This window comes from Centruroides sculpturatus, unplaced genomic scaffold, assembly GCF_000671375.1.
Source record: "Centruroides sculpturatus isolate CEXI.00-Female unplaced genomic scaffold, Cexi_2.0 scaffold472, whole genome shotgun sequence".
NCBI classification, from domain to species: Eukaryota; Metazoa; Arthropoda; class Arachnida; order Scorpiones; family Buthidae; genus Centruroides; species Centruroides sculpturatus.
The window spans coordinates 100,508-125,879 of NW_019384645.1; the positions used below are offsets into that span (position 1 = coordinate 100,508).

At 33.7% G+C, this 25,372-nt stretch overlaps 1 protein-coding gene across 3 annotated transcripts in view; it reads left to right on the forward strand.

Annotated features, from left to right (window-relative positions):
* Positions 1 to 6,879: 6,879 nt before the first annotated feature.
* Positions 6,880 to 25,372, forward strand: part of LOC111626160 (protein PFC0760c-like) — a 47,314-nt gene continuing 28,821 nt past the window's right edge. The window contains exons 1-6 of one of the 3 annotated variants that reach the window (XM_023369461.1): positions 6,881 to 7,065; positions 7,512 to 7,598; positions 15,821 to 15,939; positions 16,017 to 16,195; positions 23,135 to 23,183; positions 23,827 to 23,974. In XM_023369461.1, the coding sequence (XP_023225229.1) occupies positions 16,044 to 16,195; positions 23,135 to 23,183; positions 23,827 to 23,974 (349 nt within the window). In that variant the 5' untranslated portion in view covers positions 6,881 to 7,065; positions 7,512 to 7,598; positions 15,821 to 15,939; positions 16,017 to 16,043. Of the gene's footprint in view, positions 7,066 to 7,511; positions 7,599 to 15,820; positions 15,940 to 16,016; positions 16,196 to 23,134; positions 23,184 to 23,826; positions 23,975 to 25,372 lie in introns of all 3 variants that reach the window. The other 2 variants (XM_023369462.1, XM_023369460.1) reach the window with 2 other exon arrangements.

Below are 25,372 nucleotides of genomic sequence, written 5' to 3' on the forward strand. Positions count from 1 at the left end.
TTCCATTTCAAATTATTAAATATTCTAGTAGAACATTCTCAATGAAAAATCTGACAAATAAAATAATACTTAAAAAGTCAAAATTTAAAAAATTTTAAAGGTAATTAAAGGAGCCAAAAATTATTAGATTAAATGTTTTTCAGGACTCCTTTATCCCATTGTCAGATTGCTAAAATATTCAAACTGAAAAATTCAAACAAGAACAAAGAACATTCATAAATTTCCTCTTCCATTGAGCACTAAGAGGTAGTTAATTAGTTTCTAATATTGACTTGTCCATATAATTGTCTGATTATTTAACACTTCATTTGATTTAACTAATAAATTGAGTTTAGAGATGATGTTGACTAATTGGAAAATACTAAATGTTACAAAGGAATTTTATAAAAAATAAGAAGTTTGAGTTTGGTTCAGACTCATTATAATTTACCATAGGCAGTACTGTTTGTGGCTTTGTTATCCTATAATAATTGATCACTAAACACTCATTACAGATGTCCCGAGCTATTGCAGGTCATCTATGCAGTGCCAAACACAATTACATCATGCCTGTCACAGCTGTGACAGGCATAATGTAATTGTGTTTGGTCAGAGCCTTATTGTACTGGTGCCTTATGTTGATAATTAGTAGTCAGTAACATATACAAGTTTTAAAATATCAGTTTTAAAATTATACAAAGAATAGGCGGGGAAGCAGTGGCTCGATAATATAAAATGATACGTAATAACATATACAACAATCCAATACACTTATAGTACCAAATGATCTGTCTGATCTTTTATCGGGCTATATTAAGGCTAATCAATAATCATATACAAAGCAATTTGGCTTAGAGGTAAGTAGTTAAGTTACCACCTTTAGCCAAATTGTATCCAATTATCATCATAATTAGCCTTAATATAGCCCAGTAAAAAACCCAGCCGATCATTTGGTACTCTGTACTAAAATGATAAAATTCACAATAGCAAAATTAAAATTATGAGTTAATAAAGTGTACTTTTACTTACACAGTGACAAAAATAAAATAAAAAGTCACTTGACAAATGTGGGTAATGTATTTTGGGGAACACTGTTGTTAGTCTGTACTTATTCAAAAGTAATGTGAACCAACACGCTATGGGAACATGCTGGATTTCCTTGAAGACCTCTGAATCAATGACAGGAACTTTGGTTCCAGCAAGATGGTGCAACAGCACATATTGCCTTATCTGTTTGGGGGAAAATTAATGCATGTTTTCGGGATGTCGGATTGATTGCAGTGGCTTATCATCAAGGCCCCCGTGCTCATCTAATTCAAATGGATTTCTTCCTATGGGGCTGTTTGAAGCAACATGTCTTCCAGACACTGCCTTCCTCCCTCGAAGAGTTGAAGGACAGAATTGGTATTGCTCTTCACAACATTTCACATGTCACTCTTGCAGCTATGACACGTGAATTCCTGCATCATGTATTGTACAACACTTTGAGTTGTCGAACCATTTTGAACATGAGCATTGATGAGTATTTTGTAGAACACTCCATACTCACACTGGTCTCAATCTGTCATACAGACTCCATTAAAGTCATTTACAGTGTCATTCTGTAACTTGCAATGTCACTTTTCCTCATTTGGCAGTCGACTGTTTGGCCAATATGGTACTGGTACTTTAGACTTTGTTCACATATACTGAAAGTTCATTTACATTTTTGTATACTACTAAATATATACCGATGCCATACAGGTGGCCTTACGAGATCATTCTGAAACAAGATGTCACGTTAATACGAAAGGTTCCTCACCCATGATGTAGTGTATTCCAAATGAGTTCATCTAAGCTAAGGACAGTTTATTGCTCATAGAATATTTTACCAGAAGTTTTTAGATATTAACTGTTTAAATATTCAGAATTATTTTTTGATAATGGAAATTTTTATTTTCTATTTTTAGTTAAAAGCATGGAAACATTGAAAATCATGTAAACAAAGCATAAGAGCCCCAAAAAATGGCAATTGCTTTTAAAATTCTGCTTAGAGTACATATAATTTGTTACAAAGTATTTGTAGATGAAGTCATTTTTATGAAGGAAATGATAACATTCTTGAAAATTAGTTCAAAAGTAGAGGGAAAATTCCCTTCTGTATTTTCTGAATTTCGCATTTCTAATTTTTTTGAACTGACTGAATTAATCCAGAAAATGAAACATAACTCTTACATATGCAGAAATGATAAAACTAGTAAAGAAGTAAACAATTCAAGATGTATATTTATGCTAAAGTATTCTTGGAAGAGTACTAAAATATAATTGTTAATATGAAAAACAAAAACTAACTTGTTAATAGATGTATCATTTGAACACTTAATACTGAATTTATTCACAAATATTCTAAAGTATTAACTTTTAGTAAAGGAGATAATGTTCTGGGTTTAAACAATACCAATACTTAGAACAATTTCTGAAATAACGAAGCGTTTTTAAGAAGAAAGATGACTCCATGTATAGGTTAACGGCAATTGACAGTCTTTCCTGTTTAAATTGCCACGGAGTTATAAATAGATTAATCTGGCAACAAACAACCCGTGGCCTACCACATCCTAATGTATGCTCTCGGGGCTTTGGTAACATAATTTTATTTTGTTTTCTGCCTCGTGTCATCATGATCTAATTAAGCCAATACCGACCGATACGTGACAAAGAACAGTCAAAATAAACTCAACCGGCAAAAAGACGAGAATAAACTATACATTACTAGCTTGCATATCGCTAGCATATTTTAGTACCCAGTTTACCGACCGTTACGGAGTATGTTGGTACTCGACAGGCTTGAAGCCCGCAAAACTAAATACAAGTGGTCCACCAGAAGCCAATGAAGTTCGTCTAAGGCCTACATGCAGAAAAGGTGGTTCATCACCAGATTAATTTATTTGGACATAATAAATTAGGTTCAAAGTAATCTAGCACATAATGTATAAACCATGTGATTGGTTATTTGCACTTTTTGTTATCAACTCTAATAAGAATCACAACTTATATTTCTAAATTTGCTTAATTCCTGTCAAATTGTAAAGTGGTGGTGGTGGAAATTACAAAACAAACAAAAATTTTGTACAGAATAATCTTGTAAAGTAGGCATACAAGCATTTAACTGTGTATATCAGTGGTGATTATTGATGATCAACTTTTTCTAGATGTGGGCAGCAAGTGAATTTCGTAAGCTACTGTCTTGCCATTTATTTTTTCTTATTTTTGCAGGCTTTAAGCCTACAGAGTATCGCAACACTCCATGACAGCAAGTATATTAGGCACTAAAATATGCTAATAATAAGCAAACTAGCAACTAAGCAGTCATCATGTTCGAAAGAATTCTCATCTATGTGACGAGAGTATTCGAATTTGAAAATCTTCAAAATTAATAATTTACATAAACGCCATCTATCAATGACGCTCTGTGGGACTGTCCATTAATTACATGCATAGTTTAAGGGAGGGGCTGAGGTATTATCTACATGGGCTTTTGTTTGGTTGTAGTGACACGAAGCCTAGTTAATAATGGTGTGACTAAACTATTAGAAAATATTTTCGGAACGTGCTCATTTTTTCAATTAACGGCAGCTTTAGCCAAAGTTAATCTGAAAAACAATTCTACAGACTTCAAACGTTAAACATTTTATTCTCTAACCCTGCGTTCAACAGCATGTACTGTACAGTACAGGATTTTGAGAATTGGGTGCTGCTCAAGGTAGATTTGGGGAACCAAGGCGCGTACAGTACCCCTTGCCATTTTTCGGTTATTCAATTACTTTAGTTACCTACTTCAAGTTATACGTTATTATATTTATTTTTAAAGTGACGGTACTGATTACAAAAGGGATACATACTGCAGTACAGTACCATAAGCACTCCCCGGATACACTCATGATGAACGATGACTTATTTTCAACTATTAATTAACTAAATTATACAAATTTAACCTTTATAGTTGCAAAGATTTCGGTAGATTTGCGTCAATGTATTCTGTATAGAAATAATTGTTATTTCTGTCAAGCGCTCCTCCGCCACGTTTGCTCGCAGGCGAGCATGCACACTGATTTGTTACTCTGTCTGCGACATGATTATTGCTACGTATATTTCGATTAAATACGTTAAATCATTGACAAAAGATAATAAATGTATTTTGTATGGAAGTATGCTTTAAAATAAATGTTAATTTTTACTTTATAATTAATTGCTTTAATTTTTAAGGAAAAAAAATAAGATTGACTATGTCTGTTGAGAAATTTTTTTGCTCAGAGAAGTACAGTACATGTTGCGCTCAGCTACAAAAAAATAGAGGGAACGTTGGTGACGAAAGCTCAGTTATACCAATACAATGATCAGTGTGGATTCCGTGGTTAATGCATTTTTTCAAATCGTAGCATTCCGCACCAATTCCCGTGTCCTATTAGTCTCAAAATAAGCTGAAAATTATTTTGAGTGTTAGTGTATAAAAATTCGGATGTGCGATAATGAGATTGCAACGTTTCAAAACGGGTTTTAGGTGAAAAATTTGTTTAAAAACTTTTTGATGATAGCTTGCTGCCGGTGTCTGGAAAATGAACGATCCCCGATCCACGAATACAATCTTTGGCAAATTTACTATGGTTCCACAGAAAACATTTGTTAAAAGTTAACGTGCTAGAATATACTACATGAATAGCCGAGCGACGCCATGTTTGAAGGAAATTGAATACAGGTCCGCCATTTTCCTTTTAGTCGAGGGGGCGTGGCATTTGTATTGTATAAAGGCAACGAGCTAGAATATTTCAACTCGTTGTGTAAAAGCGATAGCGCCCGTCGTTGCTACCAAGAGTGCTGTAACCGCGGTCACAGCCACTATGTAGTACTGTATATTCTAGCTCGTCGGTTAAAGTACTTTAAGTAAAATAAACCAACAAAAAAGGAATATTTTATATTTGGTGGCCAGGGTCAGCGCCCCAACAGCCTTAGTCTATTAATTGTACAGTACGTGCAATTAAAGGCGAGGGGTTTGCCAAAACTACGTCATTGTATACAACAGGAAGGGTTTCGAAAACTGTACACGTAATTAATGGACTGTGCCTATTTTTTTTAACTCTTTCCGCCCTGTGGGCACTAAGAGGGCCTCTTTTTGCAAGCCCATTGTGGGTTCGGCCAGGCTCACAATGGGGCTGCCGGGTGGTGAGGGACGGGGCCCGACATATCCGAACGGACCACCCACCGAAAAATTCCTGGGGGTTTTTCGATCCGTTCGGAGGCACAATTCTAGGACAAATGTAGCAAATTGGGACTTTGACAGAGCAGTAGAGCATATCGATAGGAACAAAAAAGTCAAAGGAACCATGTCCGTACGGGCGACCCTTCGCGAGATATAGGCCCCCAAAAATGCCGCTAATTAGGCAACGCTTTCTATGCCGCCGCCGCTCTATACTGAGCGCGCTTCTATTTCCCTATCTCTAACACATTGTAACTGACGACGGAAAAAGCCAACAAAACAGATTATACACTCACCTTCGGCAGAGTCTCCTCTTCTCGCTACCCGACGACGACTGGCCCGTTTCTGATCTTGTTTAGGAGAAGCCGGGGTAAGACCGCCGGTCACCGCTGCCGCTTCCTCCTCCTCGGCTATGTCCAGGAGGTCGACGACGACGAAGATGGGATCGCCCGATGTTATTCGAACAATCGCATATAATCCTGGGTTTGGGTACAAGTATCCTTCGGTAATTAATTGGTAATAATTATGTTAATTTATTAGAATAGGTTAGGTTAGGTTAGAAAGTGCGTCCCCACTGACCTGGCGTCCTCTTAACCCATAAGTACCCAAATATCGAATATTTTATTAGAATAGGTTAGGTTAGGTTAGAAAGTGCGTCCCCACTGAACTGGCGTCCTCTTAACCCATAAGTACCCAAATATCGAATATTTACTGGAATATCACAAATGCTGAATATTTACTGACTTGTACTCCTAACTAATGCGGTAACAAACACCGGCCGAAAATGCCCGAAGGCGGCCTGAAGGCTTATGAAACCTCGGTGGGCCGGGATTAGGTCAAGTGACCTACGAGCGTCCGGCCATTGGCCGCGCGACGGGCCCGCTGCACCTGAACGGCGGGGGGTGGCCGCGTGGCGCGGCGCGCTCAATCTGTGTGGCCGATGGGGGCCGCCCGGAGGGCCCGTCATGCGCAATGAGCTCCTCGGCCTAGCATGGCTCAAGTATGAGTTCCGAAGTGTTTCTACAGAGCGACCTGGCGGGCCGGTGAGGAGAGAAGTGGATCGGCGCCTGCTGGGACTGGGGTTCGATCCCCGGCTGAGGTAAGAGGTGTAATAAATAATAGATATTTGTATTTACAGGCAACAGATGGCGACTCCTGAAGGCTGCAGGCGGGAGACTCGGGCCGCCGGCCGCGTGCCAGGGGGAGACGCGCGCTGGGGGCTAAGGAAGGGGGAGTTGACGATTTTTTTTCAACACTGAGATGGGGAAAACCGAAAAAAAAATTTCGGGCACGTGACGCCGTCCCTTTTGGGCTCGGAGTCACGTGACCGGATGTGACGTAGGCGCATCTTTCGAGGGCTATATCTCGCTTAGGGTCGCCCGTACGGGCATGGTCCTTTTGACTTTTCTGCTCGCACAGGGGGGCTCTACAATGTGGGGGGGACGAAATTTTGCTACATTTATCCTAGAATCTTGCCCGTTCGGATTCGAATCCGGGTCCCCCAGAGCGGTGGGTGCCACCTTGACCGCTCGGCCATCCGGCCGCTTAAGGACTGTGTCTATTTAAAATTACATTTGATTTATAGAAGTTCAGTTAAAAGTGTCTTATTCTAATTATATTATTACATTTAAATTTTGTAGGAAAAATATTTTCTAAATAATAATAATAACATCGAATAAAGTTTTTATTATGATCGGTTCTCCGGTATTCGCTCCAATTTCGTCACATCCTGTCAGTTATGGCAAATTCTTCCGGGAGGGGGCGTTCTTTTTCACTTTAGGAGAAATTAGGGAAAATATTTTTATGTAGAAAGAGAAATTATGCACGTCGATATAATGTAAAATTATCGCCCAAAGGTAAGTATTTTTTAAACGTTTTTTTATATTAGTAAAAATTGAAAACGTTGCAAGGTTTTTGAGTTAATGGTCTAATGAACTAACATCCTGTTATGTGTGAAGATTTGTTGAAGTATGTTTGATTATATATTTAACTTAAATTTCTTATGACTGCTGTTATATATATATTGTAAAGTCTTTGTAAATCCGCACATAAAATGTAAATTTTAATATTCATATTTAAAATTTAATATGGCGGTGATAGTCTACCGCCAATATTAAAATTTACATTTTATGTGCGGATTTACAAAGACTTTACAATATATATATTTAACGTTAAATTGCCAGTTTGACACTTCATCTGGCGCTCGTTGTTGAAGTTTCTTTAAGATTTCTAAATTTTATTAAACTTCTGAAGGAATTTATGTATTAAAGCCTGATTTTTCTAATATTTTATATTTATGCAGTTATATTGATAGAAAAAAGCAGCCCGATCAATCTCTTGTAACGGCGAAGCAACCCGAATTAAAACAATTGCGGATGTCGAAGCAGTGGTGAGTTATCTTGCGGGCGAAAAGGGTGATTGTCCGGGGCCCCAAATCGATGCTTTATAAGAAAATAATACCCGAAAACATTCCTCGTATGTGGGTCCCATAACTCTAATTTCCCTGGGCCGTGTGAAGCTATGCCGTGCCACTGTATCAAAAAGTGTTGTTTATTTATCGTGATTGCGTGCGACCGTTTAACTAAATTGTTTATATTTGTTGTTAGTGGTAATGGTAAATTTAAGAACGTGTATTAGATAATGCTACGACGGCATGGCATTTTGACTTAAATCCTATCTGAATTCTTGTTTTTATTTATGCAGTTACGTCGATAGAAAAAAGCAGCCCGATCGTTAATTTTTCTCTTACAAAAATTAAAACAATTGCGGATTTCAAAGTATGTTATTTACTTACTGTTAGCTAAGCGATTGCATGTTAACGTGCATTTGTTTGGCTAAATTGTTTATATTTGTTATTAGTTAACGGTAAATATAAGGTGGTAAATATACTAAATAATGCTATGATGACAGACATAGCGTGTACTATGGCAAGGGATTTTGATTTGAATTGTAATTTTTGCTTGGATACTAATGCTCAAATTGTGATCTCTATAATTTTTATGATACAAATTTTTATCATCAGTAGAATTAAATTTTTCTTTAAAGCAATAGATAATATATATTGTTAGATTGGTGTTCCTCATCTCTGTGCCAGCTGACCTCATTGAAGATCTAGTTTCTTCGTAGTGGACAAAATTGGACTATCAAATATAGCCTGTAGTTTAGTGGTGTCTCTTATTAACAAGTTAGATCAATGTTATATCTGTTGCAAACAATCATAATCTTAAATATAAAATGACTGACTTTCATGAATAGGTGATAGCTGATATACTTTATCATAACCTATTTGTTAATTGTTACAATTGTTTTTATTGGTAAGGAAAATTTATTTTCCCAGAACTGTGGCATTGGATTAGTTGATTAAGAGAAATAGATTAAACGATAGATTAAAAGAGACATAGAGTCACTGTATAATGAATGCAAATCTCTTAAAAAAAAATATATATATATCCTTTCTTGGGGAATGCCTTATCAACCACTTTCGAAATTCCTGTTTTAAAGTGATCTCCAATTTAAGTTAATTTCCATGATTTTTTCCTTGAAGATACTTGTATGTTTTGTTTATAAGCAAAATAATAGAACAAGTGAAATGATGACAAAAAGTGAACAAATGATCGCAAGACAATTTGTGGTTGAGTGAAGCTCACATTCCTTGTAAGTTCTGTTCTAGAACTTTAAATCTTAACTTAGACATTTTTTTAGTTTTAGAACTTTAACAACATTGTCTAATATTAGATCTAAAACTAAATGTGGCAAACTTGGCAACAGCTTGCATAAAAATGCTACTAGTGATAATAGACTTGGGTGTTTTGAAAATGTTTGATGACAAAAAGCATAACTTTCTTGTTAGATTAAAAAGTAAATAAATCTCAAAAGCGTTCTGCACATTTTTGCACAGCTGCTCTATGATCTGAAATAAGTTCCTTGTAATGAATGAAAAATCATTAAACAGTTTTGTTGTTGTTTTTTTAATACACTGACTAATGTAAAGTATTTGGATACCTTGCTTCAAACTTCAATGACTGACAGTACCATTTTGTTGTCCCTCCTTTTGATGCTATCATCACCTGTACTCTCCAGGAATCACTTTTCAGCAATCTGTGCAGCACAGACATTGGACTTTTAAAATAATTCTGTGTAATTTACTTTTGTTTCTTCATACACACTTATCATAGTGCTAACATGAATGTTCTTAGTAGTGTGGTAGTTTACATATGTGATTGTATCAATATTATGATGGAAGAGTTATTGTTGAATTCTCCGATGAAAATAAATGCATGCAACATTTCTTTCAAGAATGTACTATTAAGTAACATAATTTTATCGTATATTAGTGATTTTTACTCGGGCATAAACAATTTTGTTTCACGTAGTCTTTAATTTAATATATTGATTTTAATTTACTCATTTCAAAAATATCCATTTGGATGAAGTAACCTATCTTCTATAAATTTTATAACTACTCCTTTTATTTCCTTTTTGGAATTTCAATAAAAATAAATTCTCATTTCCTTTGTTGCCAGGATATTCAGATCATCTGTACAGCTTTGAGATAATTAAATGAATGGAAAAATAAAGCTATGTTTGAGATCTGATACAGCTACAAAAAAGTTTTTCTCTATGCCTTCATATAAAATTCTTCATATAACAGATTTTTTTTTACTACTATCACACACAAGTGTTGGGAAGTGGATTTCTATCACTTAGATTATTGATGGAATCTAGGTTATTTACATAACATTTATCTTGTCTTATTCTATAATGGACAGAGAAATTTTTGTTTGTGTGTTGTGTGCAGTACTTCCATTTGAAAATAATAATCCAAATTTGAATGTTGCATGTGAATGAACTTGAATTTCCTGTATGTTCTTACATTCAGGAATTTGCTTATATTGCCTGAAGATTGACCTAAGTCTGAAAATACCAGGAAAGTTTTTGTTTGTTTTTTTACATTTTAACCATTTTGACTCCAATAAAGCAGTGTATTTTTGAATATGCAGGAAGAATGGAGAGTTTTAAGAAAGAATACTTGACTGTGCATACTAAAGAATGTAACATGAACTGATATCTTCATGTTAAATCAGGAGTGTAATTCTTGAATGTTATGTAGTATTTAATATTTACTGTAAAGATAGATTATGGGAACCTGAAAACACTTAGAAACTTGTAGTAGTAACTAGTAAATGATGTAAATTCCAAAAAACAACAGATCAGTTAATAAATATTTAATATTAATACTATAGTTAGTTTTGTGTTTTATTTGCTGAAGATTATGAAACAGTCTGAATCAATGTAAGTTAAGTTTGAAAGCTATGAAAATTAATTTATTTTTCATTCCACTGTATTTGAGATCTGTTAAAAAAATAAACAAATTCTGTTAATATTATGACTAATAATTTAGGAAACAATGAATCATTTGAAATTTGACATATTCAATGTTTGCATAATAAAATGTTGCTTGTGAAATAGGTAAATGTATTTATTACTTGTATATAATTTATTAATTTAGATATAAATATATAATATGTACATATTATATATTTAAAATAATTTTATATAAGTTCCAAGTATTCAAATGATGTAAATCAATAGTGAACATCCTTTTTATACAAGAGAGAATTTGGAAAATTTAATATAATGTACAGGGTGTGGCAGAAAGGATAGACGTTTTTAAAAAAATCACATCATCTGTAATTGTTACTACAAAAGATATTTGTTGGAAGATGTATTGAAATAGCATTTTCAGAATCAAGTGTGGAAAACATCATGTTCCATGTGGTGTCCATTATCAGTGATGCATTTCTAGAGACAATTCTGGTGACTTCCACGCAAATAGCTTCCTTCAGTTCTTGCAAAGTACGAGTTTATGCTTATATACACATGCCTTGAGGTGTCTCTCCAAGAAATAATTGCACATGGATAGGTCAGGCAAACAAGGAGGCCAATGAATGTCACCGAACCTGGAAATCAGGCAGCCAGGGAAAAGACGACGAATAACGTCAATTGATGCTCTAGCTGTGTGGTCTGTTGCTCCATTCTGTTGAAACCACACACATCTGATGGGAATACGTTTCCATCATATGCAAGGATGCGGAAATGTATTCTCATCAGATATATGACTGAGCAATCCCCTTTGCATATGATTATTTCCTCAGTCATATGCAAACACCTGGTGTTCTATTGTCCATGGGTCCAGTTGAAGGCATGGGTCCATGCCTTCAACTGAAAAGACAATACTAAGATCTCACTACTTTCATGCTCCACACATCTGTCATCTGTCACTTCACCTAGTGATGAGTTGTAGCCATTTCAAAAACGTCTGTTCTTTCTGCCCCATCCTGTATATGTATATATTTATATAGACTCTATATATATAAACTTAAATTACTTGCTTTATTCGACAAACAATACTTAATGAAAAAATTGATGCTGCTGTTTAGCCATTATAGATTAAATATTGGGGTTTATTTGATAGATAGCAATGTGGATGCAATACTCTAATTTTATATCAATGAGTTGGCTTAAACTTATTCTTAATGTTTCTTTATAAACAATGCAGTCCATAAATTTTAGGACTGGAATGACAAAAATAAAAAATACTTGATACAAAGATAATACACACTTTTTTTATTCAAAGCACAATCCATTGGCGCAGCTTTAGCACAGTTTTTCAATTTTTGAAGAGCTACAGAAAATTCCTCTCTTTCAACTTTGTCATCTGCAGCTTTTTGGATGGTGAAAACATCTGCAAATTAGTGCCTAAATTAAGCTTCAAATTCTGCTTGGGAAATAGAAAATAGTCTGGAGGAGACAAATCCATGGGTATAAAGTTGATGTGCACTTGCAGCTTTGTGAGTTGCTGTGCTATCATGCAACAGGAATAAGTCTTGGGACCAGAATTTGGTGCTATAAACATGCCAAATGATTTAGTAGTACTTTATAAAACTCTGCATTCACTCTTCTTCCTGTACAAATTATTTGTGAACCTTGCCTTGTGAATAAAAAAAATGATCAATATCTTTGATGCACCACTTTTGGAATTTAAATTTCTTTGCTATACACAACAGTTGCTATTATTTAATTAGCATGTTGGGCAATACATTGCTACACCATTGTTCTTGTAAAATATTAAATCTTAAGACTTGCAGATCAAACTGTATATGTTCTTGTGAAAAGTTTTTCCATCCGAGCATTGGAAACTCATCAGATAGATATAGCTTTCAAATTTAAACTGTATTCTGGAATTTGATGAAAACTTCATGAGGAATTTCCTTATTATAATAAGTTCCTGGAGGAAATTTTAAAATCCACACAAACACATCAAAAAGATTCAGCATTGAAATATTGATTTGATTTGTTTAAGATAAAAATGATGATAATTATATATGGAGAGATCCATTTCATACTAAGATTTTAATCTACTTCAATGCATAATTATGGCTTTATTTATGAAATATTTGGAAATAATACAAAATTTTCACTATTATATCTGTTCATTTCCATTAAAGTAGTGTATGTATTCAATTGAAATTTGTTACTTTGCTTTTTGAATATTTATTACTTACAATTTATTCTCTATCCACAAATAATTTACTGTTTGAACATTGACATTAAATATTTTTTTATAATGCGAAAACTATATTGTAAATATTTCTTTTGCAGTTTGATTAGTGAAAATTATAATTTTTTGAAACGATCATTTTACAATATCGTATTTAGAAATTTGTTCCAAGGAACTTTTATTCTTTAAATTAATACTAAAAAGAATTATATGTTGTCATTTATATTAATGGAAATAATCGATTCTTAAGTTTTATCTTGCTATTATCACTTTTTTTCAGATTATATTTGATTTATTTCTGTTAAAGTGATAGCTTTATATGATATCTGATGAGCATGATTAATTTTATATTAAGATGAAATGATTTAAATTAGAAGATAAATATATTATAAAATAAAAAATATTTAAGAGATTATGGCAAAAGAATTATATTTTTCAAGTGGACGATTTATAAACTAAATATTTACATTCTTCACTATATTGTATGATAAATAATTGAAATATATCTAAATTAAATAAGGAAAATAAGGAGATGTTTATTGTTCAAATAAGCTGAATACTTAAACATTAAGTTATGTTAGAATTGGTTATTAAAGTTTTTGCTTTTAAAAAAATAATTAAATCCAGCATGAATATAACCTTTCATGCTGGATTTAATTATTTTTTAAAAGAAAAAACTTTAATAAAACTTTTTTATATATATAAGTTTTATTACATTACACTGGATCTATTTAGAAAAAAAAAATATATATATACTGTATATATATATTTTTTCTAAATAGATTCAGTGTAATGTAAGCTTTAAATTAATCTAGATTTCTATTATAATAGTTTAAAGTGAAAGGATGTGTTTTTGTATCTTGCATTTTCAATTTAGAAAATTGAATTAGATATACTTAGAGTGAAAGTACACTTACATAAATGAATCAGTATATCAATGAAAATACATATATACATTTTCAGGCTATTATTATTAATAATTAAACATTTAAATTAATAAAACTGATAAAATGTAAATAAACAGGAGTAAAGCTTGTAAATCAAGATCTATGCAATATTTACTAAAGAAAATTATTATCTGAAACAATAATATAGAAAATATATGTAAAGGAAATATATAAATAACCTTTGATTCACTAAGGTATTTGATATTTATTAATTTGAACATTTTATTTGCTAAATTTATAGTTTTATAAGTAAATTTTTCCTTTAGTCTGCTCATTTCTAATGATATAATGAAAGCATATATATATGATGATAAAAAATTTAGAATACTGGTATTACTATTATAATAAATAATGTACAATATTTTCGTTATTTCTGTACAGTAACTTCCCATTTTTACAACTGTTAAGCGTGTTGTCATATTTCCCGTAAAATTCTGCATCATAAATCAGTCTTATAGATTTTTAAAAACACTGCTTGAACTAGAGTACACGCAGAGTTGGCCGACAAAAACATATTTTTCACAGTAGAAAATTTATACCCATCATCAGAGTAAGAATTGTGAAGTGAGAGGTTCCATCGTACTTACAACATATAATTATTTTTGATACTGTCCTTTTTAAATAAACAAATCAAATTAAAATGCTAAAGCTAATGTGTTTATAAGATTCATAACTATTCTTGTATACTTATTATTTTGTTCTTAAGAAATTGCAGTGTAGTCTGTCATGGAGGTCAACAACATTTAGACTGATTTAAGTTAATTTTAAGCTTTTATTAACATAATGTACTGTTTAACTATTGAAGGTCACATTTTTATGAATGAGTAATGTTTAAAGTATAAATGCTACTAACTAGAAAAGGCTAATAATTTAATTTTTCTTTTCAATTAATGCCATATTAATAGAATCTTACAAAAATCAATATTAAATAAATTATTTGATCAACTGTTAAAATATAAAAATATCTTTGCTTTAAATTTGAAGATGATTTCAAAATTAATTAATAATTTGAGGATGCACATTTCATATTATTGTACAGAATAGATTATTGAACGAATTAAAATCTCATTTTTTCTCTTACTCTTTTCTTCCTATGGGCATTAAGAAGTTTTTTATTCCAGGTCCATTGTTGATTGATGCAATAGGGGCAGTTGGATGATGAGGGTTGGGGCTTGATGTATCTGGATTGGACCACTCATGAAAAATTCTTGAGGATGTTAACATGGATTCAAATCCAAGTCTTTAGAGAAGTGATCTGATACCTTGTCTCATGACTTTGAGAAAGCTGGAAGCACTGTACTTTATGTGAAATGATGTTACATAATTGTTATTGAATTCAAGGGACCACAGCTTGCTTTATGTTATGTATTAACTGAACTTGTCAACATTGAAATGCCTATCCTTGGCCATCTTAAGTTTTCTGTTTAAGAGCAGGAGCATCAGAACACTGAAATGCCTTTCTCCAACTCTCTGTCACTAGCTCTGGTTTTGAGAGTTGTATAGCTTTATCCATCTTTCAGGTTGTCAATCAGTTTTATTTTTCTTCTTCCTCTTTTCTTTACTGTGTCCACCTTACCTTCCAGCTCTGTCCTCAGCAGCCAGGCTCTTCTCAAGACACATTCCAGCCATTTTCCTTTTCTTCCTGATTTTCTTTAATGTTCTATGGAACCAAAAATCTGCTTTGCATAATCTAATAATGTAAGACTTGACTGTGTGTAGATTTTATCTTCCTTATATTTTGTTTGTCATCCCTTTCTTCCTTCCATGGAATCAAACTTTACTGGACATATTTAGTTTAATTGGAATATAGAAATATTCTAATGTAAATAATTTTATAAATACTCTCTAATGTAACATTTATAAAGGTCATCTTTGTTGATGTTTCCTTAATTCCAGAATCTCTTAGAATTTTGAAATGTAACAATTCTCAAAAATTGAAGATGTCAAGGATCTGCTTTCTTGTTTAAATATTGTGATTTAATCTAACTATAACAAATATAGATGAGAGAAAGTATTAAAATTTGAGTAAAAGTATTATGTAAAATCTTTAAGATAAATGTTTGATTAATTTAAAAGTAATACATAAATTTTGAATTTTTCTAGATTGCTCGTATGCTTTTGTTAATGATGTCTTTGGAAAAAAATGGCTTTCAGATTATTAGTTTTGCTTCTCTATATTAGGCAAGCAAAAATCTTGTCTATTTTTTGTTAAGAGAAATCAGGTATTTTGTATAGTTCTGTGTTTTATTGATTGTTATTAAAATAAGATTGAATTTTAATATTTTAATAATTTTGATAGATATCTGCATTTGTGTGCATTTAACAAATGGCCGAAAAACGAGGCCTGAAAGGGTTGGAAGAATGGTGTCGGAGAATCACGGAAGGATATGACGATGTCCATATTAAAGATATGTCGCATTCGTGGAGAGACGGCTTAGCATTCTGTGCTATTATTCACCATTTTGTACCTGATTTAATGTAAGCAATAACTTGAATTTTGTTTTGTATTTGGCATTTCTGCCCTAAAAACAAAAGAAATCTGCAATGTTTTGGAGCAGAAATGTTTTATCATATACTGTCTTTAGAATTAAATAATTTAAGTATTAGTTAAATAATATCAAATTATTTAATTATATTATATTCGTGTTCTGTCGTCTTAATTGTGAATTTATTACGTCCAACTTGAAGTTTAAAAGATAAATTAAACTTTTAATAAACAGCTTAATTATAACATTTTTTCTGTAAATTATTCTATTTTTACATTAAATAGCTCTAGATAATAAACAGCTATAATTACTCTCATAGTTAAACCAATCATAGAATCCCTTTTATATGGAACGTGTTTAACAACAAATTACAGATCAGTCACATTAATACCTAAACAATAACCAACCAACCTGATTAAAGCCAGATTTTTTGATTAAAGCCAGACAATCTGCCAAATTATTGGGCTATAGTTAGGCTAAGTTAATTAAGCCTAACTATAGCCTGAAAATACGGCAGATTGTCTTATGTTAATATCAGTTTGTGTAGCCCCTAGTGTTGCCAAGCGGCAGTAGCATATGGTTGTGTGTGATTTAGCTCCTACTTTTGTGTTTTACAGCTGCGTTTTCCGGGACTAATCGTAAGCTTTATATTTCCATCTCATTACTGTGTATTTTAACAGTTAACTTGTAAAAATCGACCATTTATTTCGCGTGTAATGGCTGTTTCTCGGCCGAGACCATGTGGCTTCGTTCCGGTCGCGATTGTTAATCAATTGTTTGTTTTAAAAGTTTTGGTTAATGTCAATCGTTAGCAGATACATTAATGTAACTGTAATTACACTAACTTGTACGCTAACTTTTATTTTGGTAGGCTGCTTCTCGCAGAGATACAACGACCCGATCTTTTGTAAATTTCAGGCTCCATACAGGTCAACTATTGTGTTCCGCGGGCCGTGCTTTAGGCAACACGGACATCTCATTTAATGTAACTTATAGAATAAATTTAGGGATTGTGCAATCATTTTCATGAAAACAGACGTTTTAGATTAAAGTGAAACAATAGCCTTTGTCTCCAAACGCCTACCCGGGTTACTCCAATTAACCCTAATCTGGCCGTTTGGTTCGGGATCGGTTCTAACGTTGTGCGGGCTCTTGTGTACGGACTTGAACCGTTCTTGGTTCTTCTGTTATCCTTAGGTTACGTTATTCCGTGCTGTTTAGGTGGACACACGGGCTGTTTTTACTGTGATCGGTGTTTTGGTTGTTTATTGTGTACTATTGTGCCGTTTTTCATCACCTCGTTCATTCCGATGATGGATTTACCAGAAAAAGACTTACTTGAAGTCATATCACAAGGACTACTTACAATAATGGAAGCCATTCCAGCAAACTCTCACGGATCTGTCTCAATACATAATCGTAAAAATGCTCGCCAGGCTGCTATGAATATGCACGCTGCTGCAAACAACTTGCTTGGTATGGTGCTGGCCCTGAGGGCCCAGGAGAAACTCCTGCTGGTAACTCCTACGCTGAGGTGGCTCGGCGGGGTATTACTAGTGGTAGCCAGGCTACAAAAATCATCAACGAAACTATTAATAAAGAAGAAAAGACCAATGAACAATGGGAGCTTATAATAGAACCAGTTGAGACAGCCAATGGAGAACGAATGTGTCCAGAAGAGGTTCTAAATGCCATTCAGGAAAATTTGGACCCCTCTACTCTAAACGTAGGAGTTAGAGGCATATCCTCTATGGCAAATGGCAGCGTTAAAATCAAGGTTAGCAGTGAAAAAGATTACAAAAGCCTAAAAGATGCAATAGAAACATTACCGAGGTCAATGAAAAGGTGAGGATCCTCAAACAGAAAAGGAGGAACCCCAAATTGATTTTGTTAAATGTACCCAAAGAAGAAGACCGACGAGAACTGCTACATAAGCTGTACAAGCAGAATGAAGAGATAAGTGCCAAATTCACTAAAGAAGCTTTCTTTCACGAAACGGAGGTATCCCAAGCCAGGAATTCTAAGACAAAAGATAATTGTAGACACGTCGTCATCACGGTAACACCAGCAGTCAGAAATCTTCTAATAAACATGAAACGTGTGTGCTACGATTGGGGAACCTTGATTGTGGATGATTTTATACCAGTACTAAGGTGTTTCTGCTGCACAGGATTCGGCCATATGGCGCGTAATTGTGATACGAAAGAGAGGTGCAGTCATTGCACCAAAAAACACAAATATAAAGAGTGCCCACACAGAAAAGAAGAGCCGAAGTGCATAAACTGCACAAAGGTAAATAAAAAACAACAGGAAGGGAAGAAATATTGTACTAATCATAACGCATTCTCAGCTACCTGTCCCATATTAAAGGGTTACAAGAAACTCCTAGTGAGACAAACGACTTATGAATAATCTATGACTGCTCTGTACAACTTGCTGCTAAACTCCTGCATTAATCATGGCTAATACAAACCTAAAGATTCTCCAAATTAATACCCAGAAGAGCCAGGCCGCCTCTTCCATGGTCATTAAAACGGCCGACGACTTAGATGTAGATGTAATTCTTATCCAGGAACCATATACTATCCAGGACTGCATTGTCAGGTTTGGACCCTGACAAATCCTTAATAAATACTATGTCAATCAAAGACCTAAGTGTGGGATTGTAATAAGGAACAGTAACATGGATGTGTCAATGGTTCAGGAATTGAGCTCAAACAGACTGACGACAATGGCAATCAACCAAGGCCCCATTGATTATCTAATCAGTGTCTATTTCTCCCCCTATGACGCTGATGAGGAGTGTATAGAGGAACTTGGCAGTATCATGAACACACTAAGGGACTATAAATATATTGTGGCAGGGGACTTTAATGCCAAATCCCCTGTCTGGTTCCACGAGGACGAAGACAATAGAGGCAGGCTCCTCGTGGACCTGATGCATGAACATGACTGTATCTCTCTTAACACATCTGACATACCAACTTTCTTCACGACAAGGGCCAGAGGCTGGACAGACGTATGTCTGGCACCTATGACTGTTGGCAGCATTATAGAGAACTGTAAAACACTATTAACAACCTCAGCTAGTGATCATAGATATATTCTCACCATCAGTAAAGCGCAACATCACAATACTATCAGTGACAATAGTAACAAATTCAGCAAGAGGGTCACTAACTGGGATAGTTATAGACTACACTTTGCAGAGAACTGGCGCACTTATCTTCACAAAGATATGAGAAATAAAGAAGACATTGACAAATATGTTGACTACATCATGGACTCAATGGCAAAGGCCTTACAACTTTCCACCTCTAACAGAGTGAGGAACCAGTATCACACTCACTGGTGGACTGATGAACTAGAAGGGGAAAAGCACAAAATTAGGAAACTGAGGAGATCAAAGGAAAAGCATACTTTACTGAGAAGAACTCCACAAATATAAGAAATTAATTAATTATTCTAGAACCAAAGCATGGAGAAAATTCTGCAGCAGTGCAAGGGATCCTTGGTCTCAACCTTACCGCACAGTATACAAGGGCAGTAAGAAGGCTACCATTCCCCGCATAATTGACAAAGACAAAACTACAGGCAAATACGACATAAATACCAGCATCAAAAAGCTCCTAGACTTCCACTTCCCTGCCGACAAACAAGAGGAAGATCAAGACATTCACAAATGTACGAGGAGAAAAATAACCACTTACACTGGCAACTCAATGGATAGATGGTTCTCCTTCCGAGAGGTGGAAAGAGCAATAGATTCCCTGGGCAATAAGAAATCTCCTGGAATCGATGGCACAACTGCAGAGATGCTTAAACAAGCTTTCCAAGAGGTTCCCATAGCCTTCGTTATTCTCTATACTATAATGCCTGTCTCAATAATGCTTATTTCCCCAACCAATGGAAAATAGCAAATGTAAAGTTCATCCCCAAGACTCCCAACCCTTCGATTGTGCATGATTACCGTCCTATAAGCCTTCTCCCTGTGCTCGGCAAAGCCCTTGATGGTATGATCATTGGGAGGCTGAACTAGCACTTGAGTAAGACCAACAACATGCATGAAAACCAATTTGGTTTCAGAAAAGGCAAGTCCACAGTAAAGGCCATACAAAATGTTAAAAGCTTTATCAAGGAAGCATGGGAGCAAGACAATCATGCCCTTGTTGTCAGTGTGGATTTTCGTAAGGCATTCGACCATCTTTGGTGGCCGACTGTCATGGACAGGTTACAGAGAGTAGACTGCCCGACCAATATCATCGAGTTAATGAGCAGCTACTTGAAGTGATAGGAAAGTAGGGTTTTTCACCGATACCATCCAAATAATCAAAGACATAAATAGAGGTTGTCCGCAGGGTTCCCGCTGTGGACCAGGGATATGGAACCTCGTCTACGACACCTTATTAAGCATTATCCCCAAGGAAGAAAATAACATGAAAATACAGGGCTTTGCCGATGATACGCTTCTACTCATAAGGCACCGGAATCGTGACATCCTACAACTCAAAGCAAACGAGATCTTACAAAAGATTCTTACCTGGAGTAAGACCAATAAATTACCCATCAACTATGATAAATGCGAGGCACTGGTCTGCACCAGAAAAGCTAATAGAAAGCAGCTACAGCGACCCTTAGGGCTGTACATTGACAATCATAAGATCAAAATCACATCGCATCTAAAATACCTTGGTGTATACATCGATCCAACACTGAGTTGGAAGTTCCATATCGAGGAACTTTGTAAAAAGATACACAAACGTGTCAACACCATCCATCATATAGCCCGTAACACTTGGGGGATTGGCAGTAGGAACACCAATCTCATTTATAAAGGTGCTATTGAGCCAGCACTGCTATATGCAGCACAGATTTGGGGGGAGAAGGCAAGGCTGGTGCACAATAGAAGAAAATTACTTTCTATTCAAAGGGGTATGGCATTAAGGATATGCAGTGCCTACCGCACTGCACCCACGGATGCACTGCTAACAATTGCCAATGTAACACCAATTCACCTGAAGATCAAAAAGCTAGTGTGGACCTGGCAAATAAATAATACTAATTTTGGCTTAAACTCTGACCAAGAGACACAAGATACCACCTGTAAAGAAATCTATCCATTGAACAGTCAGATCTTATACAAAAAATAAAGCAATTTAAACTTGATAACTATCTCACAGGTATGGGCGCCCACCATCACCCGGCTGACACTGGCAAGCTAAACATCAACTACAGTAACAGAGGAACTGATAAGGGAGACTGGAACATCTTTACTGACGGCTCAAAAAGTAGCATCGGCACCGGAGCAGCATTCATTATTTATAACAGCAACTTAACGTACATCAAGCATCAAGAATACTTTAGACTCCATCCACACTGCTCGATCAACCAAGCGGAGCTCTGGGCTATGCTCAGAGCTCTCGTGCATGTCACTGCAAACCAGAAAAAATACAACGGAAGTATAAGTATTAACACAGATAGTAAATACGTTCTAAATATACTCAATTATAAAGGCAAAATCACTTTCAATGGAGCCAGAATGAACCATCTTGCCCAGAACCTTAACAAACGCAGGAACATCACCTTTTACTGGGTCCCTGGCCACACTGGAATCAGGGGCAACGAGGAAGCAGATAAGCTGGCAAAAAGGGCAGCCACCCTCAACACTAACTATGCTTTCAGTAGAATACCTCCTACCTATGTTAATAAATACATCAGTGAGAGGATACTTGATAACTGGCAGGAGGAGTGGGAATCCTCCAACACGGGAAGAACTACTTACAAGTTTCTCCCTTCCATCCACAAACGTCAACAATATAATTACATCATCCCCACCTACGAGCTTACACAGACCCTCACAGGGCATGGCAACATACCAAGCTATCTCCACAGATTCAAGAAGCGTAACAACAACAACTGCGAGTGCGACAATGACTCAACTGGTGACTTATTCCACATTCTGTGGGACTGCCCCACCCATGATAGAGTACGGCAGCCTCTGTACCAACACTGTGCCTTGCATGGTCAAAACTGGCCACCTAGACCAGACTTTCTGTGTGAATCTAAAGAAACGTTTAAGATGTTCCACAACTTCATACTGAAATGTAAGGTTTTCAACACTCGGCAATGCAACACGACAACATAATGGACGTTCTTCCAGCCCTAAGTGCAAGACCCCAACAGGACTTATCAACCATCATTAAGCCAAAATGGCACTCAGTGTTAACGAATGTTTAACCATTGTTTACTTGATCATCGGCCAGAATGCCACTCTGTTGTATATATTTTGTATTTTTGTATTCTAATTGTTAAAATAAGGCAATTCAAGTCATCAGCGGTATCCTAACTCCTCTTATCCTTCCTACCACTACCATCCTCACTTCCATTCCCACTCTTCATATCCTCCCCAACCCTTGCCTTCCTTTTCCACCCTTCCTTTTGGGCTAAGTCTAAGGACAGCCATCTATCTGTTATAAAAATAAAAAAAAATATCAGTTTGTGTAACATAAATAATTAATAATTATAATAATCAGCAGTTAAATTTTCATATGGTTTCCTTTTAAGTGATTTCTAATTTATTTTATTAATTAATTTAATCTGACATTTATTTCACATCAATATAAAATAACTAGTTATTTATCTTTGTTTTAGTAATTGACTTATTCAATTTTCTTAAATAAACACTAATAATCATTTAAAATAGTTGAAATCATTAAATATATTTAAGTTGAAACTTCAAAATACAGTATTAATTACATGTTTTTTACAATAATTTTGACTTAAAAATCTTAATGTTTTAGTTGGTAATTAAAATATTAATTTAGAAATAAAAAAGAATATTTTGTCTCTCTTTTTGATTTATAATATATAATCTATCATTTTTATAATTGTAATTACAAGTGTGTAAAAAGTTATTTTTATATATTTTCAGAGATTTTAATTCACTCTCTAAAGAAAATATTCTTCACAACAATTCACTGGTATGTACTATTTTGATTACTTCAACATAAGAAATTTAAAGTTTATAATAATTTGTTAAATGTAATAGTAGTTTAAACCAAAAAAAGTAACAGTATTCCATACTGTTTAAAATCTTTTTATTTTGTATATTTCTATCTTTATTGATGATAATTCTACAACAATTATAAAACCAAGATGGAAAAAATACAGGCTTTCTCCTAAAGATTTTGATTAATAATAATTTATAACAAAAATTGATGTTTATAATTTAACATATAAAAATTTGTATAAATAAAATGTTTTGGAGTTTAAAGAAAAATTCCAAAACATCCAAATGCAGAATAAAACATTTGACTGTTTTGTTTTTTTACATTTGAACTGTTTTCTATTTTGATCTGAAAATGCTTTAAGCAATAAGAATTAAAATACTCATAAATTTTCTTGATTTCTTTTAAATAATTTTAAGGAAAATATCAATAAATTTGTGAATTTCATTATTGACTTCTAGTATAAATAGAATGATTTATACTAGAAATTTTATAAATAAACTATTATTACTAATTCAGAAAAATAATAACATTTTTTTTTTCTATTTTTTCTTGAAATTTTATATTTATTTTTGTAAAATAAGATTGATTTCAGAAAATTTTTCGTATTATACAGGCATTTGGCATTGCAGAAAAACAGTTGGGTATACCTGCATTACTAGATGCTGAAGACATGGTTAATTGTATTGAACCCGACAGACTGAGCATAGCTACGTATCTTTCACAGTTATATCAATATTTTGAAGGTGGAGGCAATAAAAGATGTAAGTTGATTATCTTAATTAATAATTTATTTTAATTTTTATTATGATAATTGTCTTGTGCATACAATATAGGTTTTTACCTCCACGCGTGAATGAGGAATTTGTGTAATTTGTTATTTTAAATGAAAATTTGTCATGGACTCTATTCCTAAATTAGTATTATTTTTTCCCCTAAAAACTTATTGTTTCATATTATATTTCAAATATCATTGTTTATATAACTATATAACTTAATTTTATGATAAAATTATAGCTGCCACCAAACAAATAATTTTAATTAATAGCTAATTGAATGTTTTAATGACACATATCAGAAATAAATAAATATAATGGCAAAAACTTTGTATAAAAGAAATAAAAGTTAGATACTGTTGTAGGAAGTCTTTCAAAATTCTCCAATAAATTAAATAACACATTTTTATACATATTTTTTTTTTCTATATATTTGTTGTGATTCAAATATAGTCAAACCTGGTTTTCAAACAACTCGCCTTTTGAACAAATTGGTTCAAAAACAGAATTTCAAACTCATAATTGCACCAGTAGCAACAAGTAGCTTGCCAAAGCTACTTGGCAAGAGCTGGCCACAGATCAGAGACAGATGGTCAACTCCGTATATTTCCTATGTTAATCCATTGTTATGGGAAAATTGTTTCAATTTAGGAACAAATTATGTTCAAAAACCGAGGTTTGACTGTAATAGTGAAATATGTTGGCAAATTATTTTAACTGCTATATAAAATTACCTTCTTCTCAATACTGGAACAAATCACAAACACTTTTAAAGTCCAGTAACAAAAGTTTTTAACATAAAAACTTTTGAAAAACATTTTCGATGTTGACCAAGGTCTGCACATTCCAATTTGGAATTTCATTAATTTAAAGATCTGAGGCAGACCTTGGTCAAGATTGAAAATGTTTATCCAAAGCTTTATACATTAAAAATTTTTGTTACTATACTTTAAAAGTTATCAAAGTATCATATGGATTTTTATCATCTAGTTTATAATACTAAAACCATTTCAGTTTTTATTTTCTAAGTATCTCATTATTTAAATAAATAAATAAAATACATTATAACATTTCTATATACAGAAAATATTTGTAAATTTAATTGTTAATTATTACAGTTCAGTTTTTTCAAATCTAAATGTAAAAAAGAAATTATATATTTTTAAGTTATTTCTATTTATTGAAGTTAATGATATGGTTCTGCTTAGAAATAAATAAATAAATATATTTTTGTTGTGCAAAATATATATATAGATATTCTGCACAACATAAGGATGAAAATATTTTAAAATATATATCTAGGTAACTATCTAAAAGCAGCAGTCCATATACAATGTAGAAAATGAGGTCAATGGAAGTTGAAGATTGTCCCGTTCTTTCTTCTTG